The 14,087-nt window shown below is 42.4% G+C and overlaps 1 protein-coding gene across 1 annotated transcript in view; it reads right to left on the bottom strand.

Moving 5' to 3' along the window:
- Window positions 1–1,155: 1,155 nt before the first annotated feature.
- Window positions 1,156–14,087, bottom strand: part of LOC103366242 (TBC1 domain family member 14) — a gene marked incomplete at its 3' end in the record, with an annotated part of 28,469 nt that continues 15,537 nt past the window's right edge. The window contains exon 5 of the mRNA XM_008293910.1: window positions 1,156–1,280. Within this exon, the coding sequence (XP_008292132.1) occupies window positions 1,156–1,280 (125 nt within the window). The remainder of the gene's footprint in view (window positions 1,281–14,087) is intronic.

Here is a 14,087-nt window from a genome sequence, read left to right as displayed (position 1 = left end):
TCAGATGCTGCATCTCAAAGAATTTAAAGAATGCACAAAACATTTTAAGACAGATAGCTAATCTGTTCTGATGAAGAGCTACTTATATGAGTAAAGCTTCAGGGCAGCTACTAAATTGACCTTAAAGTAAGACAGCTTTGTCACATGGAGGAAAAACTCAATATGCAGAATTTTAAAATTTTGGCTAAAGATTGACACTAAATAGCGAAATATAAAAAAATAAATAAACCAAATTAAATTCTAAGGATGATTTTCTGTTGACTGACTAATCGTTGCATCTGTACTTTCAACCACGTCTGACTGTTCTGAGCCAACTGAACCGCTGATGAACCCGGAAATGTGGTCCACAGAAAGCCAGTAAGTGTAACTGGAGTGGATTTGCTTTGTCCGTTTAGAAAATGCTCATTGTACACTCATTGTAGATTTCAGTATTCAGCATTTTAGTAGTTTATCAAAGGTAGTTACACCAAAAGAAACCACTCTGATTCCTCTACAAAACTTTAAATATATGCTTTTAAGTTTAATTAAAATATCCAATATGTGCCCCTTTCTCAATCATTCTTGCCAGTAGAGGATGGCAGTAAAGAAGAAGTGCAGACATATGTGAGGCTGCATGCAGCAAAAAAAAAAAAGGAAAAAAAGCAGCAGCTGAGTACACAGTTTTGCTAGTCATGGTGCTAGAATAAACTTCCTGGTGTTCGCAGGGGACATCTGGCTGTTTTCATTCACGAGTGCTAATTTCACAGTGAAGCTACTGAATGGAAGATGAAGCCCAGCATATGTCTGTTAATCTGTCTGTATGCTAACAAAAATACAAAAAATGCTAAAAAAGAAAAACAGGCCGATGGAGCCAGGCTCAGGGAGGGCCATTAAACTTTCAGCAGCACTTCTCTTTTACCATCTGTGATACAAACAGGGACACAGTGAGAGCTGGAACGACGCTGAATGATGTCTAATGATCCGGCGGAGGAAGGAGGCCTGATAAAGACGGAATGAGAGGAAGACGGAGATAGAAAGACAACAGATGTGGCTTAATTGTCTGATAAGCAAACTCCACAGGCAGCGAGCGAGAAAGAAAAAAAAAAAAAAAAAAATGTGGGATAGCCTAACAGCTCCAAGATATCACAGTGCATGTGTTTGTGTGTGTTTACATACGCGGGTCTGTCCTCCAGAATCAATGCAGTGGTGGAGAGGGGCTCAAAGTCCAGGTTTTTCCTCACGCTCTGCCTGGGAGATGTCGGGTTGCCAGGTCCAGCTCTGCCACTCTTTGTTTCATATTCCTGGTGATGAAAAGGCAAGATTTTAAGACACGTGGACTAACAGTGTAACAGGGAACACCATCTTGCTTTTGAGGTCAGTGTGAATGGGCTATATTTAGTTTCACATTGCTGCTGGCAGTGACGTGTGCACAGCATCCAGACGTGCACACAGTGAAGAATGGACGGAGGAAATTTGGAAGATTAGTAGTTTTAAATTGCATGACAAAGTAGCGGCGGCCAGGGAAAATCGCTACAAGGGTCACAGCTGGCCTCAAAATCCATGTTGTGGCTAGACACAGACTGTTGGGATTGAATACAGGGGAGAGAAAAGAGAGTAAAAGAAAGGAAAAGGAAATAAAGAGTATGTATGAAGCCATACAGAAAACACCGGGAAACGTCTTGACAGCCTCGTGACGATGCTCTTATGCCCTCTGAGAATTTGTCAGCTGGTATCTAATGAATGTGTGGTTTCTGCGAGCGTGATTCAGGGCCGACAGAAAGGGGAAGCCATGTGACAGTCAGTCAGTTACAGCTAAGGTCGCCGAGCAGTTTAACACAAGGCCGACTGTCAGCTGACTTCTAAGCTGTGAGTGTGTGCATGAATTAGGGAGCACAAACAGTTCAGGGAGCACCTTTAGAAAACGGTCTTGCTAGTTAATTGGGAAGCTACTGTAAATGGGGCGAGTGCAATACGAGCGCATCCCACTGCGTGTCCAAAATGGCCTCCGGTGAGCGTTGAGCTGGTTAATAATGCAGGCTGCAGGTCTGCATGCAATCAGCTTAACGCTGTGCTGCCACAGACACGTTCGCATTGATCAGCGCGCAACAAAAACAGAAAAATCCATTCCTACAATAGCAGTGTGTGTGTGTGTGCTAGTGATACATCGTATTCATCTGTCTTTGTGTTGCTGTCTGATGTAACAGAGCCTGGTTTCCATTGGCCTTGCGGGGCAAATAAAGGTAATTGAATTATATTGAATTTGTGCTCGAGGATGAGTGCGGAATATAAAAGTGCCACCAGGCAACATTAGTGATGATTTACCTGTACTTACACTGCAACTAACAAAATTGGTCCCTTTACTGGATGAATAAAAATGTCACAAAACAAAAAGATTTTCATTTAGTAAGATGCTCTTAGATATTTAGTTCTTTTACCGACTAGTAGATTCAATTTCCTCCAAAGTTAACTTCATTTTTGACAAACTCTATGTCATCGTATACTGCAGCACAGTACGAAACTGTCAAGTTACAATGGAAACTCCTACGTGACACTGAAAATATTCCTAAAGCCCAGTTGTCAGAGTCACTAACAACAAAAGAGACATCCTGATCATTGCTTTTACTTTATATTAAAAAGCTGTAAACGTCAGATTAGTTCAGATAGACAGAAATCTAGCTTAACTTAAAAGTGATGTGTGCACTGTTCTAGCAGCGAAATAAAGCAAATGTGCCAACTCTGCTCCCTCTTTTAAGATTCTAGTGAGTGAATGACTGCAGTGCTGGATTAGGAGCCTTCACAAAGCCACTGCTGGATGGAAGCGACAGACAGAAGCAGATAATGCAGCTTTACCAAAAAAAAATAAAGGGAGAAAAGTAAAAAATACCACTCCCAAGTATTTACATATCATATCCTGCGAAGAATCAAGAAAGGTCAAGGCAGAAAAAGTAAAGATGTCTACATTTCAGAGCACTTAAACGCAGCAGGGAAGTGCAAGTAAGATGAAATAACAGAGTGATGAATTAGAGGGAAGAAGTGGATGAAAAACCTCGACTGAGAAATGTCAAAGACATCTCTTGAGGTTTGGGCGTCAGGGGAGAGCAGCTGACACAGAAGACGGGAAGAAACAAGGGCGATGAAGGAAGAGGAGAGGCTGGTGGTTGGAGCGCTGGAGGAATACTGTTCCCCCGCTGCTAGAGAACAGAGGTGACTCATGGGTAAGAATCCACTGAGGATGATCTGAGAGAAGAGCCACCCTGTCTTATTTGTGCGTATTGTCCCTTGATTCTCTTTTGGTGTCCATATCCTCCCTTTTATCTGCTTTGCATCTGTCTGTCTGTCTCCCACTCCCCTCTCGGCCTTTCTTTCTTTCTCTGTGTTGAATATTATCACCGGGCTGCAGGTTTGGCGTTATCGGCATCAAGCTGACAGTCAAATAAACGTATCACCAATGCACAGGTAGAAAAGGCCTTCATGGTTAAGTAGCATCAATGACATTAAAGCTGAATTGGTTCAGTAAAAATATACCACACACCTTTAACATCAAATGACTCTAATGTGAAATAAGTCGCTTGTAATGAGAAACCCACAAAGAATTATTACCACATCTGCAGAAGCCCTCAGTCTAGATAGTTTTAGCATCTTCCTGCAAATTGTTTCGGTTTTACAGCCTGCAGCATCACAGCCTTGCCACCTCCTTTTGCAGCTCCAACAGGCAGCTGTAAATAGCTGTCTGACAAATCTGTACAAGCTCTGATTATACCACTGCATACAACTTGTCCAGCACCAAACATGAGACAGATTGCAATTCGCTGGTGAAGAAAGTTGAACATATAGCAACCAGATAGCATCATGTATTTTTCTAAGGAGAAAATTAAGCCTAAAGAGAGTGAAAACTGGACTCTGATTTGCCAAGAGGTTGGAAATATGACTCCAAATCAATGTTGATGTAGCAACTGTTGTAATATGTCAATGTTATATTTACAGCTATCCTGACGTGTTCAAAACATATGTCCACCAATACTGTCACAGCATCTTTACTAGTCCAGGAAATTTCTCAGTATTTACTACAACTTCTAAAATGTATTTATTCTCAGAGCAGAGCATTGCTGACAGAGCTCATCACTTTGGTTTGGAGGTTGCATGTAATCAGAGTCCTGAACGTGAGCAGCGTTCGCTCCCAGCCTGTGTTAGCACGTGGAAACCCTAGTGTAGAGTTGGCATGAGGCTCACGTAGCTAGCTAAACCGGACAGCCATCGGACACCTTTCTCACAAAGTTCATCTACACAGCAGTTTGCAGTTAGACAGCAACCCTTATGGCCAGTCAGCAACTCCATCTCATTAAACAGTACAAGACCTTATCTGGTGCAAGCAGGTGCGACAGCAACTCTACAAAATATTTTCTGACATTCACATCACCTGTCTTCTGTCTTATCCTTTCATGTTATTTTTTTAGAACAGCTGATTTCTTACCAGAAAAAATCAATTAAAGATCAACCAACTGATCAACTCCAAACAATTACAATATCAATATGCTATAAGTCGTGATGGATAATTCTAGTTCATTCTAATTTTAGTAGTTTTGATCATCGTGTTGGTCAGTTATGATTACAGCTGTCACAACATCAGATTTTCAGCTGAAGATTATTGTGGCCAAAAAGGTTTCTGATGATTATATTTTTGCGATATCTATAAAAATGAGATTTTATTTGATTAATATTTTTATTTTTTTGTCTCTTTTATGGCAAATGAATTGGAGGGTAGGGAGGTGTACACACAGTCTGTAATCATAACTGTAATTTATGTTGTTCCTATGTTGGTGTGTAAACCAGATAGTATTATGTGTGTATTATTAAAACAATATCAACAATTTATTTATGACGAATCACAGTTATCACCAGTATATTGTGACATAGTTATGATCCTGACCAAGGTTTATTCAAATAACTCAAACCATTTGAAAAAGAACAATATTTTCTGTCCTGTAAAGGGTCGTCTTCAGTCAGTATTGAAAAACTGTGTGCTTTAATGAAGAGGTAACATGCATGAGCTGCTGTTCAGTACATTAAGGGCAGTGGGCACCCGAGGGAGCAGCTGCAGGTCAATAAAACAGGTAACGCAAAGCTTTGCACACTGGATGGATACTGCAGAGAGAGGGAGGAGGGGGGGTGCACGGAGGAAGAGCAACACTCAGGGAGATTTAGTAGAGGAGGAGGGCGACCTGGCATCTGTTCAGCAGCAATGCAGGTGCTACCGACAAGGTGAAACACAAGAAAGGGTGTGTGTGTGAAGCTGTGCCGAGAAGTGAGGAAGATGAATGAGGAAGTTAAAATGACAATAGCTAAGTCGGTGGTGTAGGAGAGCTACGAGTTCTTGAGGATGAGAAATATCGACTGTAAACTAGCCAAGTTATAAAAGTAATGACAAAAAAGAAAAAAGATTGATGTTGGCAGTGAGACAAACGAGCAAAATCCAGTAAATGGAAAACCACATTACGGTGCATTTGTGTGCTAACTGACAGATGGTTCTACTAGTTAATCAGCATCTAACCCTTCCTCCTGGAGCTGTTAACTATTAGCACTGGGGCAGACTTTTGTTTCATCCTCTGCTGCAGAAAATGCAAAGAGGCTCATGATACATAATGAAAGCTGGTTACAGCTGGTTGTGTCAAACATATATTTTAAAAGTACTGAATATAAATTTCATTCAGTGCCAGTTTTTGGTACTTAGTGCCACAGAGGCATTTAATTAGTACAACAGCTGTATCCATGCATCCAAATTGTGTTCGGAGCTCATTCCAGGAATCATACTGATGCACCGCTCCTTTCCTGCCTCTATTTGAGGCTCTGCAACAATGTTTTCTCACCTTTTTGGCTTCAAACCCCTGAAAACTAACTTGCAAAACAATAAAAACAAGAAGTCTCCCTTTGATGAGGTAGTAATTTCACCTAGCTCTGTATGCTAAAGTTCATGCTCACAGTTTGAGTTTTAATCTGCAAAGTTCTCCAGTAATCCTGCGCTGTTAGTGAGGCCCCTTGGCTACATGGCTCCAGACTACTAGACAGATTGAGACAGATGATGAAAGATCCCTCAACTCAGAGTTCAACTTTGAGAAACAAGCGTGCAGCTGATCAAAACCCACACCTTAATGTGAGTGTGACACCGCCTGCCTGATTATGGCGTCATGTTACAGGATACAGTTACATTTTCATTAATGGAAAGCTGCCAACACAAAGCAGAAAAGCTGAAAGAGCAGAAACAAAAAGCTCACAATGGCTACACTTGTTTATAGTATACACTTCTCAGGGATTTAACACTGAAAAGAAAGACCAGTCCCACATAAGGGGTCCCCACTAGCAGCTTTTAGCTGGGGTAGCAACTATATCCTCTGATTACCTGCCACCAGGGCAACCTGCTTTGTCACGCTGGCTTTCAGTAAAGTTCTCCAATTTCCTGGTAGTGATGTAAGAGCTCTCTGGGTGCCTGGCTGCACTGACTGGCTGGCTGGCAGCCATGCTGGCTGCTAATGGCCTTTACAGTTTAAAACTACAGAGACGAGAAAGCAGTGCTCTGAAGCTGACATCAAGCTGTTTTCTTTACTGATATACAGCTTGTCAGTTGGAAGCATCACAACATGCGGTCCAACAAAGTCTCACATACAAGTAAAACTCTGCTTTAGAAAACATCGGTGTCACTATTGATTTATAAAGTGTCTTCCTATGTGGCCATGGATTGCTCTCTCTGCAACATAGCCTCATGAAAACACCACTGGCTTTCTTGAAAATGTAAGCTGAGAGATGAAAGGCCACAGCAGGGGGGCTTAGCCTGGTTTCACTGCATGCCAAACTGCTTCAACTGACAGCCTTTCAATGAAAGTTGCTTCAGGCAAACCCCAACAAGCACAGAGTGAAGTGGAAGTGAGTCAGATGGCTGCTGTGTGGTTGGTAGCAGGTAGTAGTTGTGTGTGTATCTGCAGGTTAACTTATCAGAACTGCTACAGTTCATCACGATTCCATTGATTTGTACAGATGATTACATAAAACGGTGATTATTATACTTTCCCGTTGAAGGAACCCTTCATCAAGTTGATGTCTTCTGTGGCTCTGAAGCTGCTTTGATACCTCAATCACCCCAATGACATGATGTTATCAGATTTACCACAGCTCGAGCTTGATGACTACAAATTTCTTATACAAACTCTGTGTCATGATCTAGGGAATGAGATGATCAGTTTACTTGACAGTCAGGGTCTAACAATAGATAGCACGGGCTGCATTACGGGACGTGTAGGATGCAACATATTAGAGCTAATGACCTCATTCTGAGGACTGAAACCTGAATGTTTCTGCTGCTCTGATGTTGACCTTTTTAATCTGCTCCTTGTGAGTGCAACACTAAACTGTGATGCAGCTGATGAGTGACTGCCACATCAGAGCGCAACAACGTAAACAAAACTGCATCAGGTAACAAGTTGACCTAATTTAAAAACCTCAAACGGGGGAAGTAAAACGCTAATTCCGTGACGTTAGTTTGAAGTAAATAGAATTTTTTGCTGTAACACTGTAGTACTAAGTTACTGGGCTCCTTTGCATCATTTTATGTTGCATTCGGATGTGGGTTATAGCATCAGTTGCATTTTGGGGATTTTGCTTCTAAATTTCAAACACTGTGAAGCTAGTTGTTTCTGGTCACTGGATCCATCAGTGAATTCTGCTGGTGAAAGTGTCTTGCAAGAGAGATTTAGGACCGCCGTTTTTTAATCTTCTTCTTATCTCATTACTGCTACTGCAGGTTAGGCTGATCTCTTTCATTAGACTCGTTTCTTTCAGCGCTCTGATTCATGTAATGTACCAGGAGCATCTATAAAAAGGAACAAATCAGTGAGTTTCTACGCACTGACAGCTAAATGGCCTGTAGCGGCAGAGAACCGAGTTTAATCTCGGAACAATCAAGAACCACAATGTCACTTCGTTTTGAGTCGAACACATCCCTGATGAAATTAACCTCGCCGTCGAGCAAATCCATCTAATGAGAGCCGCGTACGTGCTTAAGTCATGCGATTATCCTATTTGGCTGTTCATTCATTAAATATACCTAAAGGAATTACTAACTATTGTTTAATTTGCTTGCAGAATTGCTGGCACACAGCAGCTGACACACTAACAGTTACCACAGGGGAGCTGAGGAGGAGATCTGGCAGCTTTAGACAAAATAAAGGAAATATGTGATATCCAGACTAACAGATGGAACTACAAACATTGGCATCAAATGCTTTTTTTTTTTTTTTTACCAAATCATGTTTTACTAAAAAACAGCAATAAACACGAGACCTACTTCTTCAGCTGGTAAATGAGCTCTGTGTCTCTTTAACTATATTGGTTGAGGAAATTCCTTGACACGCTTCAAAAAGCCAAAACAAAAAAAGAAACGATGCTGTCACACTGCTACACGTGCTTCTGTTGCACTAAGTTGACGGCTACAGATCAGGTTACACGCAAAGAAGATGATTCATCTCCTAGGTGGACATTACATTAAGTCCATCAATGCAACCTGGAAACCAGACATTTTTTTTTTGTCTTTCTGCAGACAGAGACATCCTGACAATCACCTCCCCGCTTCCCCACAGGGCTACGGTGAGCTGAAAGAGGCTATTGTGTGAAACCTGAGCCATCCTTTTTCCTCCGCTGCCTCGCTTTCAAGCTCTGACTACCAATGCCCTCTGATTCTGCCAGACAAGGAGAGAGACAGTGGGTCACCGCGTTCAGCCACTTGTCCTCACGGTGCGACTGCTCACTCACCATGAACGCTGCGGTTCCTTACAGACGGCCAGTCCTCCGGTGGGGGTTCGTTTCCAAAACCCTAGCCTAGCGTCATCGCTGCTCCGTGGGGCTCACTCCTGGCAACTGGACACCCAGGAGGTGAAAAAGGAGGGCAGAGGGACAGTCAAGCTGCCGACGGAGGGACACACCCCGCATTGCAAAGGATGCAGCAGCAGCATGATACCCTTATTTCCTCCCCCCTCTCCGTCTCTCTCCCTCTTTCTCTCTCTCTCTCTGAGCAGTGACGCTACGCTGATCCGCTCTGCATCAGGTCTATCTCTGCTGCTGCTGCTGCGTGTGTCAGCAAATCAGCACCGCCGTGTGTTGTTAGTCACCGTCGCTGCACTGAAAGCGGCTCTGCGCTCTGCTGTGCCCTGGCAGTCGATCTAATCAACCCCAGAGCAATAGATTAGGTTTCAGCTACTCAGCCCTCTGCTCTCTTAATCCAGTCAGGACTGAATGAGCAGCTGTAGCTTAAGTGCCATTACAAGCTCTACATATTATTATCTGGGAGTTTTAGGGTTTTCTGCATATTCAGTGAGCCACACGAAATATATACACTACTCACAAAAAGTTAGGGATATTTAGTTTTCAGGTGAAATTTCAGGATGCACCTAAAATGCACTATAACCTTTACAGGCGAACCTTCTCTAAACTTTTGAATGCACATGTCCAGCAGTTCAATGTTTCAGTACTTTCTGGACAACTTGCTTTTCTCTAACAAGGAGCTTAATGGCAAAATTCACAACAGTGTTTGATCCATGACCAATACATTTCCTTGTTCAATTAGAATTGGTATTGAAACAGTCCTCCCCATCATGCTGTTCACATTTTGACATCATGAGACCAAGACGACACCGAACAGTTGATCAACAGTACGCCATCACTGCGAGGCGTCAATCAGGATGTTCTCTGACAAAAGTGGCCACTGAGCTTAGAGTGTCACAGAGTGTCATCAGCAGGTTGCAATAGATACCCCTTTTCCACTGCGCTGGTTCCAGTGCTAGTTCGGAGCCAGGGCCTGACTTAGCACCAGTTCTTTGTGTTTCTACCACCTAAGCACGAGCTCCAGGTTCGTAAAACTGGTGCCTAGCAAGCACCAACTCTTTACTGGGCCAGAGCTAAGAACCATCAGGGGCTGGGGGCGGGGTTATTGTGACCACCGAGACCGATGGACACACAGAATGGGACACGAAATGGTGCAACAGTGTGGGCAGGTGTGTCTAGTCAATACAAAATTCCCTACACTTTGTGAATGGTACATTGACAAGCCTGCACTACCTGAACAACATCATTAATCCAGTCATTGTGCCCCTGCATGAACAACACAGGCCAAGTTTCATCTTCATGGACGACAATGCTCCAGTTCATAGAGGTCGCATCTTTAGGGAACGGCTGCTGGAGACTGGGGTACCTCAAATGGACTGGTCTGCACTTTCTCCAGACCTGAATCCCACAGAAAACCTATGGGATTAGCTGAGTCAGCTGAGCCGTGTAGAGGCTCGTAACTCTGTATCCAAGAACCTCAATGACCTCTTCAAGAACAGTGGGATGCCATGTCTCAGCAGACAATAAGTCGACTTGTGAACCGCATGAGATGTCGTTGTCAAGCTGTAATTGATGCTCGAGGGCACATGACAAGTTATTGAGGCACTGACATTTTTTGTTGTGGTATACCCCCCACTGCTGTTGGCTTTTGTTTCAATAAATTGTTTGAAAGGAGGAAATCACATTGCATACTTCTATTGAAATGCCCTACTTTCATGATATAATACCAATGTAGGGTGAACTTTTTTACATTTTCCATAACTTTCACCCGAAAGCCAAATATCCCAAACTTTTTGTGGGTAGTGTATGTATAAAGTGGTGTCGAGAGTAATGGTGTGGCATAATGTAAAAGGTTCTTTTAAAAATAAAAAGAGGGGTGCATAGAAATCTAACTTTTAACAGCCCTTTGACTGGTTTCCTGCAAGTTGTTTCATTTCTAAACATTGATAATATCCATAATTACAATATTATGACATGATCGTGCAGCAGATGCTTTAGTAGGGCTGCTTATGGGTTTGCTGCTGATATGAGAATGATAAGAAAGCATGGAGATAACGAATTAAAAGTTATCCTAACAGCAATTTAAAGTTGTCTCTTAAAAATCCAGCTTTATCAGGAGAGAAACTGGGATGATAAAGGTCAGAATGCACCAGTGAAAATTAAACAAAAACACAATATTTTTTTTTTAAAATGCGTAGAACCATAACTGCAGTTGACTCTTTAAAAAAAAAAAAAAGAACTGAAGAAAATGAATATGATGACATTAAATGGTTAAAATACTAATTATTAGCACCAAACAGTCCATTTCACTTCAACCATAACGTCAGTACTGCCCTTAAAATCCCTCATTTATTAAATTCCAGAGGGGGTTTCAGTGACTACATTAAAATTAAAACTACTGCTGGGAATATTGTCCAATTTCAATTCAGTCTCAGTCCTTCGTCGCCGTAACTCAGGCGTGTCTGGGCGGCCACACAATATGATTTAGAGGCTCAGCAGGTTACAGAACAATTACTTTCTGCAGCAGGCAGCAATTCACTGTGACCACGACATTGTCGGCCTTGAGATACAGTGGAGAGCCACGTCCCCAGACTCACAGCTACACAAAGTGGTGCAAATTAGACTATAACATTTGATTCACAGCTTTGCTTCCGAAGGGGGAAAAGATGCCGGCTGGAAAATCATGGAAATGTCTTGGAGCAGCTGAACAATAACCTGGGCAAATAAAGCACTCCACACACACAGACTTCAGTAACCCCGCCTTGAAAAAGCAGCGGCAGGACAATAGCTCGAAACTTTAGCCTTGTTAGTCGACTCCTCGGGTCCAGTGTACGGTTACACCCACAGATGAGATGGACTCCGGATATTAAGCACGGCTGTGTGCACATGAGTGTTTGCATGTGCACATGGACGCAGTTTCAAAGCATTGCAAGTCAACACGCGGGTATATCATTTGCAGCAAAGGCGTGAGCTGCAGGAAGCAAACATTACCAAGCCTTTTAAAGCAGGCTTCAAAAGCACAAAGAGCACAGAAAAGAGAGCTGCTTCCCTGGTGTCAGACATGGGCTAAATGGAAGCACAATAACAGGTTTCTCCAGGCTCTAATTACAGGCTGCCATCTTGTTCTTTGGTTTATTTTACCAGTAGAGAGCTGTCCTGCTCTTTAATTGGGCCTGAGACACTCTCCTGTCTGGCTTCTGAATGGAAGTGGGAAATTATAGGTGTTCAGTCACCAGCTGGCTATCTAGCAGAGTGTTCTCAAAGACCTTGACATTTTGAACACTGCATCACATGCACGTGGTATGTTGGAGCCACACTGAGCTTGGAGCCGGGCACAGAAAAAAAGCAGAACTCTTGTGCACGTTTCTAAAGGAGGGCATCGATAGCGAATCCAAACAAGCAGGTGCATGGCCCTGTTTGTTTGTGTTGCATGTCAAATAATTATTGTGTCTCATTTCTATGCAGCTAATTTTCATTTTAAATATACACATTTTGACCTCTGGAGAAGCTACAGCCACTTGCAGAACTACAAATCATTTACAAACATTGCAATTTTGCTAAAAGTATGATACTAACCACAGCACGTTACATAGAAATATGCAAAGCCATTCCACAAGAGCAAACATATCTTATGCAGAAACATAACAATCATTTATGGTATTTTTTGTCGAGAAATTTAGAAACAAAAGTGGTCTATGGTAGGCGTACATTTCCACTTAGTTGAAAAATGATGCCATGCTTAATCATTTGAAATTTTCTTACATTGTGTCCATTTGGTTAAGGAGGATCAGCAAAGTAAGAATCTTATTGTCCAGTATAACCATCTAGTTCTCTGTGCATGCGACAATACACCTCTTGAATTGACATTTCTGAGTTCTCTCTCCTTCTAGCCATGGCTGTGCTGTTTCCACAGAGGTGCCAGACTTTCTTTTGCAGTGAAAAATCACCCCATAGTGGGAAAAAATGTGACAAAACATAACCAGAGGATTAAACCCCCACAAACTTAACTTTGTGTGTCAAGGTTACATATTTAGGAGTTTCCATCCATCCATCCATTATCTATACACCACTTAATCCTCACTAGGGTCGTGGGGGGCTGGAGCCTATCCCAGCTGACTTAGGGTGAAGGCAGGGGACACCCTGGACAGGTCACCAGTCTGTCACAGGGCTACACTTAGAGACAGACAACCAAGCACACTCACATTCACACCTACAGACAATTTAGAATCATCAATTTACCCTAAACATGTTTTTGGACTGTGTGGGAGGAAGCCGGAGAACCTGGAGAAACCCCACGCTACACTGGGAGAACATGCAAACTCCACGCAGAAAGATCCTCACCGGGAGGCGAACCGGTGACCTTGTTGCTGTGAGGCAACAGTGCTAACCACCTCCCCACCTTGCAGCCCATTTAGGAGTTTCTTCCATGAGAATAATTCCTTCCTGTCTTCAAATAGCTTACATGGATCTCTGCACTGTTGCTTCATTTAGAATGCACAGAATTATGAAATCCTCACCTCTCTCTCAAGCACACCAGCTCACTTGCGACTCTGCTGGAGCGCTGTAAAACTACACAGTGGTAAGCTGTCATATTCGAATAATTCAGCGATACATGGTCACACCAGAAACCAGTTCTGAACAAGAATAAGTCAAACCTAGCAAAGTCGATGGGATTGGTTCCTTTGTTGATACGCTGTAGTTTCAATGGGGAAATAATGAGCCACTGCATTGACTGCTTGTTTTGCTCATATAAAAACATCCTATAGATATGTCAACACGGTAAAAAAGAGAAACTTGATTCTCACTGGAAAGGGGTCTTTAAATGTTGCTAAATACATATATAGCTGCTGTTTCTTTACTTTCCAAGACATCATATAATGGGAGCAGTTAAACACATTCATATATTGCGTTTACTGGTTAGTTAAAGAAGTTTGGGATAACAAGTTTACCGCACATAGTGTCTCATGTTTTTCATCTCTACCTGAGTCTGGCTAACCTAAAGGTCACTGAAAAGGCATTATGACTTAAGCTGCAATTTAAAACGGGAATAATTTCTCGCGTTTAACCAAATCAATAGCTGTGTATACTCCCTGCCTATATGAACGGCTCAGGTCAAACATTTGCTGGGTCAACATTTGGCGCTCTCTCTCTCTCTTTTCTTTTTTTTAAATTAGGTTTCTACTAACTGCTGAAACCAAACAGTGAGCGGCTGTTTGCATTTCAGCATGTGGCGTCCTAAATAT

This window comes from Stegastes partitus, unplaced genomic scaffold (assembly GCF_000690725.1).
Source record: "Stegastes partitus isolate 25-593 unplaced genomic scaffold, Stegastes_partitus-1.0.2 Scaffold921, whole genome shotgun sequence".
Classification (NCBI taxonomy): domain Eukaryota; kingdom Metazoa; phylum Chordata; class Actinopteri; family Pomacentridae; genus Stegastes; species Stegastes partitus.
The sequence above is the reverse complement of the archived record's forward strand: the minus strand, read 5'-3'. Positions and strand labels throughout refer to the sequence as shown.